The sequence below is a fragment of the Heloderma suspectum genome, chromosome Z (assembly GCF_057233095.1).
Source record: "Heloderma suspectum isolate Gila_16-S chromosome Z, 16-S_ref, whole genome shotgun sequence".
NCBI classification, from domain to species: Eukaryota; Metazoa; Chordata; class Lepidosauria; order Squamata; family Helodermatidae; genus Heloderma; species Heloderma suspectum.
The window spans coordinates 15,227,008-15,246,798 of record NC_139476.1 but is presented as its reverse complement, the minus strand read 5'-3'; the positions used below and the strand labels follow the sequence as shown (position 1 = coordinate 15,246,798).

The 19,791-nt window shown below is 46.0% G+C and overlaps 2 protein-coding genes across 3 annotated transcripts in view; one reads left to right on the top strand and one right to left on the bottom strand.

Annotated features, from left to right (window-relative positions):
* The window catches only part of GAMT (guanidinoacetate N-methyltransferase), a 35,862-nt gene extending 31,887 nt beyond the window's left edge, over positions 1 to 3,975 (bottom strand). Inside the window, exon 1 of the mRNA XM_084826326.1 lies at positions 3,704 to 3,975. The gene's annotated coding sequence lies outside the window, so the exon portion shown is untranslated. The remainder of the gene's footprint in view (positions 1 to 3,703) is intronic.
* The window catches only part of DAZAP1 (DAZ associated protein 1), a 49,977-nt gene that overhangs the window by 17,345 nt on the left and 12,841 nt on the right, over positions 1 to 19,791 (top strand). For both annotated transcript variants that reach the window (XM_084826322.1, XM_084826323.1), the window contains exons 3-7: positions 962 to 1,128; positions 2,339 to 2,404; positions 3,837 to 3,941; positions 10,183 to 10,231; positions 17,869 to 17,951. In XM_084826322.1, the coding sequence (XP_084682448.1) occupies positions 962 to 1,128; positions 2,339 to 2,404; positions 3,837 to 3,941; positions 10,183 to 10,231; positions 17,869 to 17,951 (470 nt within the window). The remainder of the gene's footprint in view (positions 1 to 961; positions 1,129 to 2,338; positions 2,405 to 3,836; positions 3,942 to 10,182; positions 10,232 to 17,868; positions 17,952 to 19,791) is intronic.

Genomic DNA, 19,791 nt, shown 5'->3' with positions numbered 1-19,791 from the left:
ATCTCTTGAACTGATCATGAGCTTCTTACTTTAAAAAAAGCACACGCACAACCCAAATCACGACCCACCCATTTCGAATCCCTGCCACCACAGGGCTGGACTGTTGCTTTGCATTGTAACATGACTTTGAGCGGCCTTGGTTCCAAATCATTTGTGGTTTCCCTGGGGCCAGTGCAGCCTGAAAGCCATTCCCAGGCCCCCTAATGATGAGTTGCAGGTAGAGATGTTAGAGAAATCCGCTGCCGATTCAAGTGAGGCCAGATTCATTGGAATCCAGCCACTGGAATCTGCGGCAGATCAGCCCACTTACCTCTGCTCCTGGAGGATTCCGTGTGGAACAGCTCCAAGCTGGGCGGCTCCATGGAATCCTCGCAAAGCGGAGCCGCTCCAGAGGATTGGGGGGGGGGGGGGACAGATCGCTTCCCTCACCCCAGGCAGATTTCCCACTGGAATGAACAGTGCGGAATCCGTACATCCCTAGTTGCAGGTACGGAAAGTGACGGTCAGACTAGTTAATTTTTGTGAACCGCCCAGAGAGCTTTGACTATTGGGCAGTATAGAAATGAAATAAATAAATAGTCGGTTGGTGGATTAGAGCAGGAATTCTCAAGCCTTGCTATAATAAGCATCTCTACATTATAAAATGCTTCTTGTGTACATTGGCCCTCTTGCTTTCACTATAAAGCCATCCTTCTTTGGACATTACAAGTTTGTCCAGAACAGAGTTGTACTACTTCTGTAAGCACTGAATGGCTGGAAACCCATTTCAAGGTAATGAATACTTTATGCCTTTGTTTTGATTGCCCTAAAAAAAGTCTCTCTGTTCAGTCCTGAGTATGTCCTTGAAAGTTGCAAGCCATCTTGGGGTAGTGTATTACAGGGTTCATCTACTTCTGCCTCTGCCCGTTTTCTGTCTCTGACAGATTGTTCTCAACAAAGCGTGTGTGTTTTTCTTTCACAGAAACGCTCCGCGGCTACTTTTCCCAGTATGGGGAAGTTGTTGACTGCGTGATAATGAAAGATAAGACAACAAATCAATCGCGAGGGTTTGGATTTGTCAAGTTCAAGGATCCCAACTGTGTGGGGACAGTCCTCGCCAGCAGGCCCCATACATTAGATGGCCGAAACGTAAGTTTGCCCCAGTCTGGGGGTGGGAGCAGAAAGGGGGAGAATGTGGGTGCATGCCCAGTTGTTTCTTAAAATAACCAAGTTCCAGAAATGATTCAAGTGGCTGATGGAATAATTAAATACTTTTGCTTAGTGATTGTTCCTTCCAGATGTGACTGTCCTTGAGGCTAAATGTTATAAGAACTCAGCTTTTAGGAAAGCATTCAACATTAATACACAGGGGCCCATTCCTTGACGTTCTGCTTACAAGATCGTAATGAGAACTATGTGGTGAGGGGTGAGGTCTTCCCACACCTCATTATGGTTAGATGAGCCTCTTCCCAGTTTTGTAAAATGTGTCTTTTTACTTTGGCTTTCCCCCAGCCATGACCTGCCTTTGGATCAGTCTCTAATATGGTACTCTTTATTTATATTGTATTTATTCTGTTTCTTTGTGAACTGCTTTGGGATTTGTTTAAATGAGAAGTGGTATAGAAATATTGCTAACACTACTAATAAAAAGTAAAATAATTGCTATCACCGCCTAAGAATCCCTTGGTTAGCAGACACTCGGGTAAGTATAATGGCAGCTGTTTGTTATGCTGACCTTTTGTCTGAGAATCATGCTTTGTAACTGGCAGGTGACTGACTGCTGTAATTACGAGATGAAACTGTGGCTGAAATGCTGCAGCCTTGCAAATAAGCCCACCGATTTTACTAGACCATGACCGTCCTTATTAGCCTGCCCGCTGACGTGTACCATTTAAGGCACATCAGCATCCTGAAAAAGAGAACCAGTTCTCCAATTTAGAAAAGCACCTCTGCTTGGCCATCTCCAGCGCTTCATACTTGAGAAGAGAGTGGTCTCTTACATGCTTAAAATAAGCAGCTTGGCCTTGAGATTGACAGATGGGGCCTTGCTCTATGTTGGAGTTCCCTCTGCTGTCTGCACGTTCTCTAGCTTTCTGTGAGAGGATTTTCTCTGAGAGAATATCACTGCTCAGTTGCATGCAGATCTGTGTTTATTGGACGAGCATCCTTCCAGCTGCTTCATCCAGTCTTCCTGTGAGTTTCTTAATACATGGCTTGAGCCATCCTGGAAAGGGGGTGGCGGGAACACGTAGTACTCATCAGCTTGCTTGCCAGATGCTGGTACAGGGCAAAACCAGTTTCAGCTTTTTAAACTGCAGCTTGCCGTGTCTCCAGTTTCACACTCACCCTTGTTTGACAGATTGATCCAAAGCCCTGTACCCCTCGAGGAATGCAACCAGAGAGAACACGACCAAAGGAGGGATGGGTAAGGGAGCCACATCGACATTGCTTTGCACGCTGCCCTCATTGAGCTGTTGATGTTTTTCCTGTCCACATTCTAGGGAGCTTTGTTAACCTGCTGGAAGCAGACGGTGAATTTCAAGTGCCTAGCAGAAAACGATTTGTGCCCTGGCAGCTCTCGGGACTGGTGCTGGCTTGCCAGATGTCACTGCTTGCGGGAAGTGGCCCCGCTTCATAAGCTGTTGGGTTTCCAGCCAGCCGTGGCAGCTGTCTTTTGGTGCACTCAGCTCTCCACGATCTGGTTCTAAGGGAGGGGTTGCGTTTACCTTTGACATCTGCACACCCGCATCCTACTGCCACGTAAGAATCAGAAGGCGTTGGGGCAGAATCTCCCATTTGGAAGCCACGCTGATGTGTTTAGATGCCCCTGCTCAGTGAAAATTTACTGTTGGGGTTAACATAATTTATTTTTCCCCCTGAAGAATTGGCCAGGAGAGGGTAGAAAAAGAGGCTTACAATTACAGTTAAGAGCAGTAAAAATGATAAAACCACAAATACAACAGCCAGTGTAAGATTTAAAAAAAAAACTAGCATGGACCAGGAGAAGCATTAGTTATAAAGGCCTTGGGGAATAAAAATGTCTTCACATCCTCCCTTCCCTTGTTTTAGTTGAGGCCTCGTGGGCTTCCCTTGGGGCACAGTTCCAGAACCTCATTGCCACCCCCCAGAGAAGTCTCTGCTGAACCCCCCCCCCTTGCAAATGTTACCTGTTCCTTTGTTTTGTGAAGTAAGCTGTGTCCTACAGGGACTGAGAGGTTCCTGTCGGAGAAGCTGCTCCTTTAAGTTAGGCTGGGCCCAGGCCGTGCAGAGCTTTGGAGCCCATAGGGCAGCCTGGGACTGTCCAGATGTGTTGGACTACAACTCCCAGCATCCCCCAGCCAGCATCGGGAGTTGCTGGGGGTTTTAGTCGAGCGCATCTGGACGATGCCAGATTGCGAAAGGCTGACTAGGAAATTCAATTGAGCTTGGGGCTTTTCAGAGCTTCATATATGAGTCACCCTTCGTGAGATTCACCATTTGCCTTCTACATCTGTCCAGGCTGCCTCTTCACTCCTTTCTCTGCTCCATGCAGCTGGTGCCCGCTCCCACTTCTGTGCCTGCCAATCTAGTGCACTCCCTTGAATGGCCTCCCTTCCTCTTCTCCCCACTCTCCTGAATCCTATCTTCAACCTCCGTTTCTGTCAAACTTTTCCTGGATCTTCTCTATGACTCTGCCTTCCTTCATATCGGTCTTCATAATCAAATCCTTTCTTTCCCCTCTCACCTTGTCCTGTGTGCTGCACGCAGTCACTGCCGATTGCACTTGAGTTGTCTTGAAGAATGCAGCAGCATGAAGAAAACGTTGTTTTGAAAAGCAAGCCTTGGCTTCAGCACAACTGTCCCATTTGTTTTGGCAGAAAGGATCCAGGAGCGATAACAAATCCAATAAAATTTTTGTTGGTGGGATCCCTCACAACTGTGGCGAGACGGAGCTCAGGGAATACTTCAAGAAGTTCGGAGTGGTGAGTTATGGTGACGGCATGTGCTGGTTTCTGGAAAGAGACCTCCTTCCCTACCTCCTAATTTAAAAAAAAAAAAGTACTCAGATCTGTTTCGCTTGTATATGTGACTGACAGATGCCCCCCCCCCCCATGTTTAAAGCTGGATTTCTTGCCATTAGCTGCAAAAGCCCTTGACTCTAGTGTGTTCAGTTCTGTAATTCTGAGTCCATGGTTTTGCCCCTTCTCAAATTGGAAGTGCTGTTACAAACTCAGCACTGTGGCTGTAGAAAGCTTCTTGACTTTGCAAAATGGAGGAAGCTTTGCCAGCTTTTTGGCCTGAACGTGGCTTCATACACTATTACTGTTTTGCTGCAGAAGTAAGGTTTTGCTAGGGCTGTGTTAGTGGGTCACATGGCTGAAATCTAGCAAGCCAGACCTGTCTGTGATCCGATGTAAGGAGGCCTGTTCTCCTCCGAGTGGAACAACCAGTCAGTGTGGCATCTGCCTCAGCACCCAACAACCTTGTCTTTTTGTTTTCAGCTAGATCCTCGAGTAGGGGATTCAGCAGCCCCCTATGTGTGCACAGGAAGCAAATGGATGGTTTGATGAAGTTTGCAGTTGTTGCCTTCATTATTCTAAAATGGATATTATTTATTTTATCTTTTCTTCACTTTTCAGCTAGGTTAGAAACTTTAACATCCCATGCAAGGATAGAATGTAGTAAGGACATGTCGGGGTGAGCGTTCTTAGCTGTTCTTACCCCTGGCTGCTGCTGACACCGTCCAGGTTCCAGGCTCCTTCCTCACGGGCAGGAAAGGGATGCTTGCTGGTAGCACAAAAAAAAGAAAAAAGCCAGCCCATAGAAACAGCTCTTTCACTGTTTCTTTATCAGAGTACACTTTACTTTCCCTAAACAGTCACGACTTCTTTTGGATCGGTACGGAATATTTTCCTACTGTGTTTTTGAATGCATTTCATTTTTCCCTCCACCCTCTTCTTTCTCTGCTTCTCCCCAAAGCAGGTAAGCAGTAAGCCACTCCTCCTTACATGGGGGCATCATGTGGCCTGAATTTCTTCTTTTATGCAAGGGTAGGGAACCTTAGGCCTGGAGGCCAAATCTGGCCCTCCTGGGCTCCCTCCCCCTTTCCCAGCTTTTCTCCCCCTCCCCACTCCGCCCCTTTCTAAAGGTTGAAATGCCTCTCCTAAGGCATAGTTACTGGCAGTAAGAGCTTAATGCTGCTATCTTTTGTATTTGGGGCTCCGCCCCTTTTGCCTTTGACTCCACCCTCTTGGCTCCACCCCCTCTGCCTTTGACTCTGCCCCTTTGCTTCCAGGCATGCCCATGCCTGGAATGTGACCCCTGAAGAGCTCTGAAATGTCATTTGGCACTCAGACTGAAAGAGGTTCCCCCCTGCTTTCATACGCAAGACCCTTGCAGTTGGTGTACAGCAACCATCCCCAACCTGTGTCCCTCCACACTACAACTCCCATCTCCCCAATCATTGGCCATGCTGGCTGGGGCTGATAGGAGTTGAAAACATCGGGGGGACACCCTGGTTTGGGAAGGTGGGTGTACAGATAGAATAATAGGATGACTCCTAACCACCAAATGGCCTCAACTCTTATCTCTGTGCTCCAAATACTTAGTGCCACCTTGTTTTTTTAAAAAAGTTTTAATCAAAGCCAGAGGCTTTGAGAATTGGATTTCATTAATCCATTAAAGCCCATTGAATCATAATAACCACAGCTCATGTGGGTTTAATTTAAAGATAGGAGTGTTAACAATGCGCGCGCGTGCGCACACAGTGTGAAGCACAGTTTTCCGACAGCTCTTCCCTCAGAGGCTGAGATTTCTGTGTTCTGAACTTTCAGTGGCTCCCTTAGTAAGAGGCTTATAGCCTGGTTGCTTACTGGTTGCATGCTTGCCTAAACGGTAATAGTGGCATGTTACAATAGTGCTGAATTTTGGGAACTGGTTTTAATGGAACAAGAGACACCATAGCTAAGAACGGGCAGAGAATTGCTTCTTGCAACCAAGGTTATCTATGTTCCTGTACCCCACTTCCCTTATTCCCCACAAATGTTACCTTGATGGTTGGGGGCCAGCACATAAAATGGTGTAAACATGTGTTTCCTTCTTACTTGACACAGTTTCCCTTACTTCCAAAAGAATCCAACTTTTCACAGGGATTCAGGGTGTTCTCCGACAGTGACAGAATGGAGCCAACAGAAAAGGGTTGAGCTCCTCTTGCTCAAGAAGGCAGGGCCAACCCAAAGTTCCAGTTATACCCTGAGAGGAGGAAGCCCCCTTCGGTCTGGCTCTGCCTTCGAGAGAAGGGCAGGGTTAGCATCTGCTTCAGGAAATTGCATGGCAATTGGGCAGGGAGTAGGACCTGTGTGAGGGGATGGGGGATGGACAAGAGGGTGAGGAGCTCTGTTGGGCACCAAAGCTTCCATCTTTTCAACCATGGAAGCTTGCCAGCTGTCCTCTTGGCTTCTAAAACTTCACCTAGAGACCATGCATCTGTTTGCTTGACCTTTCTCCATCAGGACTAGCAGCTTGCTTTTTAAAAATAAAAATCCTTGAGCTATTTGGGATGTCTGTGGCGGTGTGAGCCACATGGACCTTGAAAGGGAATGCACACAGATATCCTAGAAATACTCTTGCTCCTAAACTTTTGCTGAAGAGCAATGCAGGTGAATTTGGCAGATGGAGGGGCAGGTGAAGCGATGGTGTTAAGCAAATGAACAGCCCAGGCCTGTCAGCATAGTGTTGAGTGAGTGGCTTGTCTGGCATATGCAGCTGCAGGTTGAGACAGCATTGGCTGCATACATGGCTGCAAGGGCCATTTCCAGCTTTCCAAGCTTCTGTCTGGAACCCGACTTACCTTGATTACCACAAGCCGAGCTACTCAGCGAGGAGATTGTGTTTGTGTACATCTTCCTGGGAACTTCCAGGTGGCTGTGGAGTTGGGCGCCTCTGTCAGCTGCACGTAATGCATGTGGGAATCTCCACAGTTTGCGAAATAAAGGGACTAGCGCGGGAGCAGGGGGCTTTTCTTTCAACCAGCTGATTTAAAATTGCTCCCCTCCTTGTCCTTAGTTTTATCGCTGAATTGTGTTAGTTCAGTTTGGGAAATGAACGGCATCTGTCTGAGATGTGCCTTTAAAAGGTGCGGGTATGACTGGCTTTTCAATAACAAATGTGTAAAACACAAACATGTTCAGCAACTAGTGACTGATTTTGCCCAGTGAAACAGAAACCCGACACTCCTGCTGGGAGGGGAGCACTTGACAAGATGTAATTGGGATGGGTCTCAAAAGGGAATTAGCCCATGTTAGTAGGATTCCCATTAGCCCTTGGTAACTTGAACCCTACCGAACGAGTTCTCTTTTCCAATTAGTTCAAAAAGCTCACCCTGGGCGAACCCACGCATATCCCTTTTCATTACACAGTTCCCCAGAACACTCCCTAGGGTGAAATTGGTGGCGTCCAGGGCAAATTCTCCCTAAAAGCCCTTGAGTGGTGCCAATCAATGCGCGTCTTCCTTCTTTCCTTGGTCACGCCTCGCTCCCGCAGCACAGCCCCAGCTCTTCGTGTGAAGGGTAGCATTTGGGGGGCTGGGTGGAGAGGCCTCTGAGCATCAAAGGTCTTCTTGCCACAGCAAGAACAGGTGGAGACCAAGCAAGGCGTTGGCAAGTGTGGAAGGTCTGTAGAACAGAGGACAAAGCCGCCATAAGCCTTTGCTGCAGCACCTTGCAGCTGGTGGTCCTTTCTTAGGGTAGGTCTTTTTCTCATACTTCACTGGATAACATCTCCAAGCAATAGTTGCTGACTCCCCCTGCCCTTCTAACCTAAGGGGTCACCAATAAAGTGACATATACTGATGCATCAATTAGGAAATTCAGAAAAAATTCCCCTCTCCCTTTCACAGCCTTGTTTACAAACTGAGAAAGGGAGGAGCTGTTTTGCAGACAGGACTGGCTTGTGAGCAAAAGGGAGCACGAAACCTACCGGTGCCCCTCCTGGTTTGATTTCTCCAGAATGACACAATCATGATCTAGCTTTCTTCCAAGGGACATCCTGCTCCCCCGCCCCCCGCCATCATCTCCTGGATGAAAGCCCCCTTTCTTGTATATGAATCCCCTCCCAAAGAATTCAAATGAGAACTTCTGCTCCACTAATAAGGCAGGCTGAAGTTTCTCCTTTGCTTAGAGTATTGCAGATTGAGAGGAGACCTCAAGGCCGTCTAATCTACTTCAGCCCCCTTTACCTCTCCCCCCCCCCAACCTGTGCAAACTCAAACGAGTGCCTTCTGCCACCTTGGGTTGGTGGCCCTTGATAATTTGGTTTCAGTTGCCTATGCTCTGGTAACCTCCAAGTTAGATTACTACTCTACATGGGTCTGCCTTTGAAGACGGTTCGGAAGCTGCAGCTTGTGCAAAATGGGGCAGCCAGACTGATAACAGGGACCAGAAAGTCTGAATATATAAGACCGATTCTGGCCTGTTTGCACTGGCTGTCTATATGCTTCCGAGCCCAATTCAAAGTGCTGGTTTTGACTTATAAAACCCTACATGGCTTGGGACCACAGTACCTGACAGAATGCCTCTCCCGGCATGAACCGACCCACACACTACGCTTTGCATCTAAGGCTCTCCTCTGGGAGCCTCCTTCAAGGGAGGCTTGGAGGGCAGCACCAAGGGAGAGGGCCTTCTCGTTGGTGGCTCCCCATTGATTGAATAATCTCCCTGATGAGGCCTGCCTGGTGCCAACATTGTCATCTTTTTGGCACCAGGTTTAGACTGCTTTGTTAGGCATTTGGCAGCATATACGTGGCGCAGAGTGGTAGGCAACAGTATTGCAACTGAAACTCTTCCCCATGACCTGAGCTTGATCCCAGCGGAAGCTGGGTCCCATGTAGCTGGCTCAGGTCGACTTAGCCTTCCATCCTTCCAGTCAGTAAAAAGAGTACCCAGCTTGCTGGGGGAAAGGTAGTCACGACTGGGAGAGGCAATGGCAAACCACCCCACTATAGTCTGCCATGAAAATGCCAGCGAAAGCGGCGTCCCTCTAGGAGTCAGCAATGACTCGGTGCTTGCACAGGAGGAACCTTTCCTTTTTTTCCCCCTGATTGTCTCTGGCTAATCATTTTTGTTTTAGATAGATGTTGTTGGGTGGGTGTTATTTGTTCTATGTTATTACATGAATGGTTTTATATTTTATATAATGGATTTTAACGCATTTTAATTTTTGTGAACCTCCCAGAGAGCTTCAGCTATGAGGCTGTATAGAAATAGAATGAATGAATGAACCAGACCTTGGTGCCTCTCATTTCTCAAGATGATTGGCGTAGGCCAACTTAAGCGCCCTCTTCTTAAAATCACATCCAGACTCTTTGACCTCTGAGGCTTAGTGACACATACAGAGACAACTGAAATTGATTCAGAGGCTGTAGATGGGGGAGGGGGGTGAACTCTGAATTGGCATCCTGTTGTCTTTGCAAACCAAGAATCCCTCATCAGCGCCCTGTTGCTCATGCTTTGCGGACAACATTAAGGTTGCCTCTCTGCAAGGGCTGCTCATCCACCTGTGATAATCTTGCCATTGTACATAGCATTAGTCATCTCAGGGTGGGAAAGAGTTTGCTCCATCCTCCTGATCTTTTTAGGGGCTCTCTTCCCTTTCTCATCACACTTAGGCTTCTGAATTGCCCCGGAACATGTAAGCAAATCAGAGGTGAGCAAGGGGTAGTTTTTGAAGGACCGCTGTTTATGCAACTGGGCCCTGTCACCTTGGGGAGTTTTACCTGTTTAAAACAGTTATTAAGAAAACATACCCAGTGTTCCTCGTTCGTTCTTCTAGCTAAGTCATCAATCCTCACTCCCCAGAGCCACCTGATTTTCTCCCCTTTCCAAATATGTTTTTCTGCTTCTTCAGCACTAATATTTGCATTCTCGGCTCTTCATGGTTGTTGGTTATTTTAATTATTCTGTCTTATGTGTTTACACCTTAAGGAAGCAAGGGCAGGGGGTGATCTTTTGCATCATTATGCATTTGCCAGAGAACAATGCCCCCTGCTTAGGAAGCGTGCTTTACTTGCAAGGGGTTTATCTGCCCTGTTCTCTAGCAGATGCATATTGATAGCCACACGTCAAGCACTTAATTGTGTGTTGTTTTTGTTTGTGGTCTCAGCCTGCTTCCATTTGTTAACCCTCACCTGGTAGCACCGTTGGTAGAATTTCCCCTTCTCTTTTCTAGGTCACCGAAGTGGTAATGATCTATGATGCAGAGAAACAACGGCCCCGAGGTAAAGGAGAATCTAATTGTCTTTGAAATCTCTTTATCCTCTCCCTATGTCAGATGGCAAACTTTCACAGCATCAATCCCCCCCGAAAAAAATATATTTATATTGCTTTTGTACATTGCCTCAAGAAATTATTTCACTGAACAAACTACTTCATGTAGGCTTTCCATGTAATTAGCAATTTCATCTAGTGTGTTACTGCTTTTGAAGTCAGATGTTGCATGTCCATCACTGTTCCCACCCCCCAAAAAAGGTGTTTCCCTTAACAAAAACGTGACACCTGAATTGAGCTGCTTGTTTAAAATAAGGAAGGGAAAAGGAGTAGGAGGGAGGAGCCGACACTCTTATAGATTTCCTTCCTCCTTTCCTTCTAGAAGCGGAGGTACCATTAAAATCGAACAGCCCGTTTTTCAGGCTTGGAATGATCACTAGCTGCAAGATAAGAAAAGCTGTTCTGCTTTATACATTGTCTCTTCTTTTTTTTAATCATTAAATGGCCGCTGCTGATATGGGTGGCCAAAACCCATGTTTGTAAATTGCTGCTTGAAACATTTTGTGGATGAGCATCTATGCAGTCCCCTGTTAACCTTGAAAATACTGCGTGTCTCTCTCTCTCTCTCTCTCTCTCTCTCTCTCTCTCTCTCTCTCACACGCACCCCCCCCCCCGAGAGAAAGCAGTTTCCCCCTAACTTGATAGGCTCAGGTAAGCTCACCTGCTCACTAGGAGTCCCAAAAGAAAGCAGCAGATGTGTTGTCCAGCTTTTCATTGCACTAATCACTTTTCAGTTGGCTTTTAGAGGCAGTATTTTAAAAACGTCATAAATGTGAGTTTCACCCAACGACTCAATAGCATGTCAAACATGCTAGAAAATAGTTTGCCATCTGGACCACTCCTCCTTCTTGACTTCATTATTTAAAGAAATATATAAATTCTTCACTTCATATTTATTAAGCTGTTAAGTCTTAGTTTTTATTTTTAATTTAGACATACATTCTTAGTGGCATATTTAAGTGTTTCATAGTAAAAGTACAGTAAACGTTAAGTTCTTTCTTTCCCCCTCCTTTTTTCTCTCTGTGAACTGTTTGTGATTAATATCTCTTTAGATTTCTTTTCTCTAGGTGATAGATTATCACAGAGGTACAGGCCATTTCCGCAAACAGAGGAGGGACGGGGCTTTGCCTTTATTGGAGTGTAAATGAAGTTTTCAATATTCGGTGTGGGAGGAGTTGCGGGGGTTGCTCTTACTTTGGTGCCTTAATTCGTTTTGCAACAGCTTTGCACTGTTTCAACAGAAAAATTCACTGACGCAGCAAAGAGCAACAGCGCCTTGTGTGCGTGCATGTTTTTTTTTTAAGGCAATAGACTTCTTGCCTGTCTTTTGAATCCTCCATCCCACTCTTGCACTCTCAGCAAACAAGACCCAAACACGACCCTTTTGGCTGAAATGGCGCTGATGAAGCAGGGAAGTTGGGCAGTTTTTCTTTCTGACCCTTCCTCCCCCTGTCCAAGGTTTTTGTCTTAAAAGCCTCCTTACCGAAAAAGTTTCAACAAGCTCATAGCTTGTGAGCAGCAAGCAAATGGGGCAGCTCTGGAAGGGCTTTCGAGTGCGAGAAAAGCTGCCACAGTGGCTGCAGCTCTGCCTGCAGGCGCAGTGTTGTTACAAGGGCAGGCAGCACTGGGTGCCAGATGTGGACAGGGCCACCCCAGCATTGCCCGTGCTGCAGCGGTGTGAAGTATCAGGCCCTCGTCAGCTCACACAGCCTGCAACGTTGGGCCAGCTGAGCACCATCCCACAGCTACGCTTTTGAGACGCATATTCCAGTTACAGGCAGCCTGCTTGGACTGCTGTGTGGCTTACATTGCTTGTGTCTAACGACTTGTCTGTAGCATCCACAGTTCCCATTACAATCCAGTGCTTATTCTCTTCACTCAACAATATAACCATAGACTTTATTACAAGTGCGTAATGCAAATTAGGTCTTGGCAGTTGGGTGAAGTGAATGCCTCTGGCTTTCATCCCTGGCTGTTCCAGTTGCTGTTTGCATTACTTTCATAACCTGCAAAGCCTGTCCAACATCCATAATCCCTCTCAGAATGCTGGGAAAAGCACTTACAGTTCCCAGGTCAAAATCCTGGTGTCTCCTGTTCTGTTCAAGATCTAATTCTCTTCAACAAGAAATCTGTCCAGACCTTAGTCTATCTTGTCTTGCTCACAGCCACCCAGAGATTCTAAGATCCTGAGGACCCTGGGTTCTTTCCCAGGTCCTACTGCTTTCCCACCTAGGTTGCATCAAGTATGGTGAATGAATGAGCCTTTATTGTTCAAAGCAGCAGCATTATTATTATTATTATTATTATTATTATTTCCCTCGTTTTTCCCAATACTGGGACTCAAGGTGGTTTTACAACATTAAAAACTTGTACAGTTAAAACATATAAATAGAAATATACAAAAGTTAAAAATATAATTAAATCATCAATAGTATTGTATAGAATATCAAAATTTTAAAAGACAACAGTATAAACAATAGTATCAATCCATCATATTCTCACAGTTCAGACTATCTTTCCCCAGAGCCTGCCGGAACAAAGAAGTGTTTGCATGCCTGAGGAAACATACCAAGGAGGGTGCCACTCTCGCCTCCCTGGGAAGGGAGTTCCAGAGCCTTGGGGCAGCCACCGAGAAGGCCCTTTCCCGCGTTCCCCCTTGGCGTGCCTCTGATGGTGGTGAGACCACAAGAAGGGCCTCCTCTGAAGATCTCAGGGCATGAGCAGGCTCATAGGGAAGAATAGCGGACAGCCAGTGTAAAATCAATTTAAAAACAGTACACAAACAATGATTAAGATGACATGTTTGCATCTCACTTCCCCTCCAAAGCAGCAGCCACGAAGTCCTTCCCCCTAGAGTTATAAAAGGGTACAGTATGGTGCCAGACTCTTAACTTTCTAGCAGCCGGGGCAAATTCTGCAACCTGGGTGGTAACATACACATCATTGCCTACAAGCAATATACAAATCTGATCCAAGGTCTCTTAACAGAAAACAAAGGATATGGTGGAGAAATTTATATCTCAGGGACTCATACAACTGGCAGCGAAGTAAATAGTGTTCAGTATCCTCAACCTCGCCAGACTCGGCAATGCAGAGTCGTAAACGAGGTGAGGTATTGTCAGACCTCCCCTCCAGATAAGCAGAGGGCATGCACTGAAATCTTAAAGCTGTGAATTATTTTCTTAAAGGAGCCACAGTAAGCGTTGCAAAGTATTGCTCCTGAGCAAATGTCATTTTATATAATGGATACCAAACTGAGTACAACACTTGGGTGATGGGCTTGTGAGGCCTTTGGGAGGGCAGCTAGGTTCACTCTGGTGATGATGTCATCCCATATGGGCTTGGCTGGGGTATATTATTGCCATCTGTAAATTGTAGCTTACTGTTGCGAGAGGCATCTTTTCAAATGTCGTTGTTTAAGTCATACACCTTTTGCTGTAATTTTATCTTTGAAAGTGTCTTAATACAGCGAGCAAAAAGGCAAGGATCGTCGAGGCAGGCTAAACAGTGTAGTGAGGCAGTGCTTAAATTCTGGCCAATGTGAGGTGCATTTAAAGGAAAGACAGAGTCATAGCTGAGATGAATTTAAGTGTGCTGAACTACCACAGGGAACAAGGAAGTTCAGAGCTGTCTGAGTCTCCAGACTCTCAGAGAAATCATAGAATCATAGAATAGTAGGGTTGGAAGGGGCCTACAAGGCCATCGAGTCCAACCCCCTGCTCAATGCAGGAATCCAAGTCAGAGCATCCCTGACAGATGGCTGTGCAGCCTCGTCTTGAAGGCCTCCAGTGTGGGAGAGCCCACCACCTCTCTAGGTAATTGATTCCATTGTCATATTGCTCTAACAGTCAGGAAGTTTCTCCTGATATTCAGCCGGAATCTGGCTCTCTGTAACTTGAGCCCATTATTCTGTGTCCTGCACTCTGGGATGATCAAGAAGAGATCCTGGCCTTCCTCTCTGGGACAACCTTTCAAGTCCTTGAAGAGCACTATCATATCTCCCCTCAGTCTTCTCTTCTCAAGGCTAAACATGCCCAGTTCTTTCAGTCCCTCTTCATAGGGCTTTGTTTCCAGTCCCCTGATCATCTTTGTTGCCCTCCTCTGAACCCTCTCCAGTTTGTCTTCATCCTTCTTAAAGTGTGGTGCCCAGAACTGGACACAGTACTCCAGATGAGGCCTAACCAGTGCTGAGTTAGTGATGGTATGATGCGTCTGATCAAGTGCCCCAGTTTATTATGATTTATGTTTTGCTCATATTTGTATACCGCTTTCCACAGAAGTATCGAAGCGGTGAACATAAAATGCAATAAGCATCAGGACAGTGATGAAGTGTCACAGTAAGACAACACAGTACAATACTAAATTGGCAGTAAAACCACAGACTCTGCTGTGTGCTACAAACTGTTGCTGGCTAGGTCGCCCTTTAGGGAAAGGCTGTATGAAGAGATGGCTTTTAAGAAGGCTTCTAAATGTCCGAACTGTAGGAACCTGTTTAATGTCAGTTGGGAAGTTTGGCTGTGAGACATGCGCACACGCCTAGCCACTGCTGAAGTTCAAATTGCAGCTCAGCTGCAATGCTCACTGGTGTGACCTTGTACGACAATCAGCCGAACTTAACTTCACAGGACTGTTGGGAGGATACAAGTGAGAAAAGGCTATGGCATACACAGCCATGCACACCACTTAAGCCCCTGGAAATGTTGGCATTTGCATCCTCCCTTTCTGTGACAAGCTCATTCCAGGTGGCTGGCAAATAAATAGTAGTAAAACAAGTTAAAAGTAATCAAAACACGCAGCAAGAAAGCATGAAACTGAAAGCCCTCGTCCCAGCACTCTGCAAATAAAGCACACCTTCCCAGTCTTGGAATAGAAAGCGCCTCTTGAAATAAAATGGTCTTCAGCGCTTGTTTTAAAAAGCAGGTAGAGGGGGCTTTGTGAGCCTTCTTTGGAACCCTGTTCACAATCTCAGCACAACCATTTTGGATCCCCCCCCCCCCCCAAAATAACAGCTGTACTTCAGCTTGGCAACAAGAGAATGAAGGGAGCCTTGGAAACCAGATCTTGAATGGGTTCATAAAGAAAAGTGGGAGAAGAGAAAGAGCCAAGCCAGGGGGAGCAAACCTTTTGCCCCCAGGTGCCACGTTTGCAGTGGGGAGATCTCCCTCCTTAAGCCCTAACTGCCAAAATAGCACTGGGGAGGAGGTGAAAATACCCCTTTTCTGCCTGCTTCAAGTTCTTAATCCACAGCCTTTCAGCTGTTCAAAACTTCTTGCATTCCAGCCTCTTTATGCCTTTTATACCCACTTCATAGAATAGAATAGTAGGGTTGGAAGGGGCCTGCAAGGCCATCAAGTCTGATGTTTCGATGAGTCCTTTTTTAAGTGAGATAATTTTTATTTGTTTAGCTATAAGTCATTGCAAACATGAAGACATTCAAATTCGGGCCACAAGTTTGGCCTTCAGATTTCCTGGCTGCCAGTGCAAATAAAGAAGAACGCATTGTGAACTCTTGATTTCAGATATAAAAAAAAATCTGTCTGCAGAGTTAACTCCTGGCTGCCAGTGCAAATAAAGAAGAACGCATTGTGAACTCTTGATTTCAGATATAAAAAAAATCTGTCTGCAGAGTTAACTCCTGTCTTCCACTCCTTAGTTTCTTCTAATGCCATGGAAGTGCTTCTTAATTGCTTCCGGAGTCCTTCAGCAAGTCTTCCCCAAAATGTTTCACATCCCCCCACTTCCCAAATACTCATACGGTGTGCCCACCTCGTCCCTCCATGCACTGCATTGCATATTCATGTACAAAGGGGAATCCAGTCCTGAAGTCTCAGCCCACCCCACATCTAGTTGGGCCTCTGGTTTTCCAAATTTTTGTTGCTTTCATTCACAAATTGGTGGACATCTTCTCAGTGCCCCCCCCCCCCCCCGCTGGTCTGCACTTCTCTGGCCCTCCCACAAATATACAGGCTGCCCCACTCCTGCTTCTGGGAAGTCCTTTTTAGGTTTTATGATATTTCCCCTTTGGTGCTGCAGTCTTTGTTTCTTCCTTTTTCAAATTGCCTTGCTTCTCCCTCATAGAATAGTAGGGTTGGAAGGGGCCCATAAGACCATTGAGTCCAGCCCCCTGCTCAGTGCAGGAATCCAAATCAAAGCATCCTTGACAGGTGGCTGACCAGCTTCGTCTTGAATGCCTCTGGTGTGGGAGATCCCACCGCCTCACTAGGTCATTGGTTCCATTGTCTTATTGCTGTAACAGTCAGGAAGTTTTTCCTGATGTTCAGCTGGAATCTGAACATAAGTTGAGCCCATTATTCCATGCCCTGCACTCTGGAATGATCGAGAAGAGGTGCTGGCCTTCCTCTCTGTGACAGCCTTTCAAGTCCTTGAAGAGCGCTGTCCTATCTCCCCTTAGTCTTCTCTTCTCAAGGCTAAACGTGCCCAGTTCTTTCCGTCTCTCCTCATGGGGTTTTGTTTCCAGTCCCCTGATCATTCTCGTTGCCCTCTTCTGTACCCCTAACCTTGAGTAAAGCAAAAAAAAGAGTGCATCCTTCCATAAAGGCACTTTTGCCTTGATCTCCCTCCCCTCATTTTAAATACTGGAAGCCTGCAAATCGCACGTCGCTCGGATGCAGAAGCGCCCATTGTTCCGCTTCCTTCTAGCTTCAGATTAATATATCCTAACGAAAAGGGCGCTCGTGCTTTAGAGGCCACTGCATCACAGACTCAACCTGACTTTGTTTATACTGCCAGTCTCTTGTGTGCGGGAGGTGTTTTTAAAAGTTCCCCCCAATCCTTTTTTAAAAAAATCAAATTTGTTTCTTGCTCTTGTTGCTGACAGCAGAATTTTGACCTGCTGCGATCTGTCTTGGCCTGTATCTTTGTGTCTCTTTAAGTATGAGTACTCTCTATATTAAGGCTCCATGGGCTTACCCAACTATGTTGGATAAGCTTAGAGAGACACTAACTGTTACAAAGACTGTATCTTTTTTTTTTTTTCTGTTGAACGCTTTAGAGCAATAAATGGCTGCTGTCAGCAGTAGCTGCAAAGCAAAATGAAACCAAGGGGGAAAGCTCGGGTTTCAGGGGGGGGGGGGGGAGAAGGAGAAGCACCCTGTCCCAAAATGCTTTGGTCCCAGCACCATTTCCCCCTTTATTTTATGTTATTGTTCCAATACCTCTAACTTGATCAAATTTGCATTTTTATTTTATTTTTTAAAGCCAGTTTTTCAATGGCATCAGCAAATAAGTGGTTCCGAATTGACTTGGCCATTGATAGTTTCCTATGGTAAAACTGTTCTGCATAGGACTGAATTTAGGGTTGGTTTGGATTTTTTTTTTAGCATTCCCAGTGCAAAAGACAGATGTGCCTAGAAATGCTACCCCGTGATATGTTCGCCATCAGTCTAATTGACACCGAGAGCGACAAGCTATCACTCTCCCATCCCCCCGAAGATATGTCATGGGGCAACGTGCACTGAGGCACCTGAAGCCCTTGCTTGAACCCTTTGGTCTGCCCCTAATACTGTTCATCATCCTGTTTTGTGTCACAACACCCTGCTACCTTGATTCACTCTTCGTCGTTGGCTAGGTTTTGGATTTATTACTTTCGAGGACGAACAATCAGTGGACCAGGCTGTCAACATGCATTTTCACGACATCATGGGCAAAAAAGTGTGTAGTTGTAGTTTTATTTTACCTTAAGACAAAGCGGAGGCTTGGGGCAACTGGCAATTTGGCTGGCGGATAGGAGCCTTTGTGGTGGAGTGGAGCAGGGTGGTGGTGGTGGTAAAAGAATCCCCATGGCTGAAGCAAATTCCGAAGCTTATTTTATCTACTTCATCTTGGCTAGGACACATATTTTCCACCTGTACCAGGATGCCCTTGGGTTTCCTCGCTTGAGAAGATCCATAATGGTGGACAAACATCCCTGAAAGACAATGGACAGTTCAAGTGTGACGATCTTGGTCCAAAAAACCATGGTTTATCAGATCCCCAAATGAGCATTATACCTGCACACTTCCTCCTCCTCCCTTTTCTCTCCTGCCCCTTAATGCAAGACTCTTGTGCTTGTTAAACCCCGGTTTCCTGTTACATCCAAACTGGGAGTCTTGTATTAAGGCGCGAGAGAAAAAGAAGGGGGAGGAAAGAGTACGTAGGTATATTGCTCGTTCTATTCCATAACCCACGGTTTATCAGATTGAGACGGTTGCCTCTGAACCGGGCCAACTTGTCCCTCATTATTACCCACCTTCCCCTGTAAGATGTGGTAGTTAGACATGCTTGAGGTCTTGCTTTCAATTTGTGCAGGCCTGGGGCAGGAGTCAAGCCACGGTGGAACAGGCCCTCCAAAAACCCTCTGCAACACCCTTCAGAGAGATTGGTAGGGAAAGGCCTGAGGCCTAGAAGTTTGAAAGCCACTAACTGAAGTGGTTGAGGACAATTTAGAGACTGCTTAAGTTAAATAACGCAATAGTTTTGAGTACTACAGTTGAGGGTGTTTCACTTGCTTGGCTGCATTCACGTACTCCCATAAGGGTCCTTCCAGGAGGTGTCCAGCCTTTACTGCTCACATCTGCTTCATGCCTCAGGAGTGCATCCCCCTGTCCAACGAAGGAGTTTTCTACTGAGTGAGTAGAAGTCAACCTTGAGTAGAGGTGGTGCTTTTGAAACGCTAGTGAAATCTCTACGTTGCCGAAGGCTCCGCTTCCCACTACCACTCCTTCAGATGTGCGTTCCTTGATTTCATTTTCCAGCTTGGGAGGGGGGAAGGGGAGAGGGGCGGGTGTTCACAGCGGCCCTTCAGAGGCTAAATTTGAACCAAACATTGGCAAAGCATCATGAAGGAATGGTTAAAACAAAAAAATTTGGGTCACTTACTGTGAGACTTTGATACAAATCCACATTCTTTTATCTATAATAGCATATTTTTTAACCACAATGCAGTTAAGTGACCTTTTGGTTGTTGTCATCTTCATACTGTGTTGTCAGCATTCCCAAGACATTTTATGGGTGGATGGACTTTGCCTTTTTACTTTCGATTTCAGCTGCTCACCTCTGAGTGTAGCTTCACCTTAGGAAACAAGCCAAAAGAGGAGCGACTAGGTAGTTTCTGAGAACAACCTCTAAATTACCCTGGCTTCTGAAAAGGGAAAATGGAAGGGACAGTGGGAGAGTCTGATGTGAAACCTAAAACATTTGCAGCCGTCCAGCTTTGCTTGATGGCACAAACTTGAACAGCCACTGCAAAGCCTTTGACTGAATTGAAAAGGTATTTCTACATTTGCCTACAAAGAGACTGGTGTCCCAAGGGAAGTCCTGGTGCGTTCTGATTTGAGATTCCTGGTCTGCCAATTCACAGGTGGAAGTTAAAAGAAAAAAATCGTTTAAAGATAATATTTTCTAAAAATACCTACTAGGATATCCTAGTTAATGCAGGAGTAGTTGATCTAATTTAAGATATAAGGTGAAATCTACATGTAAGCTGGAACTGGAACCACAAATCCTCTTTGGG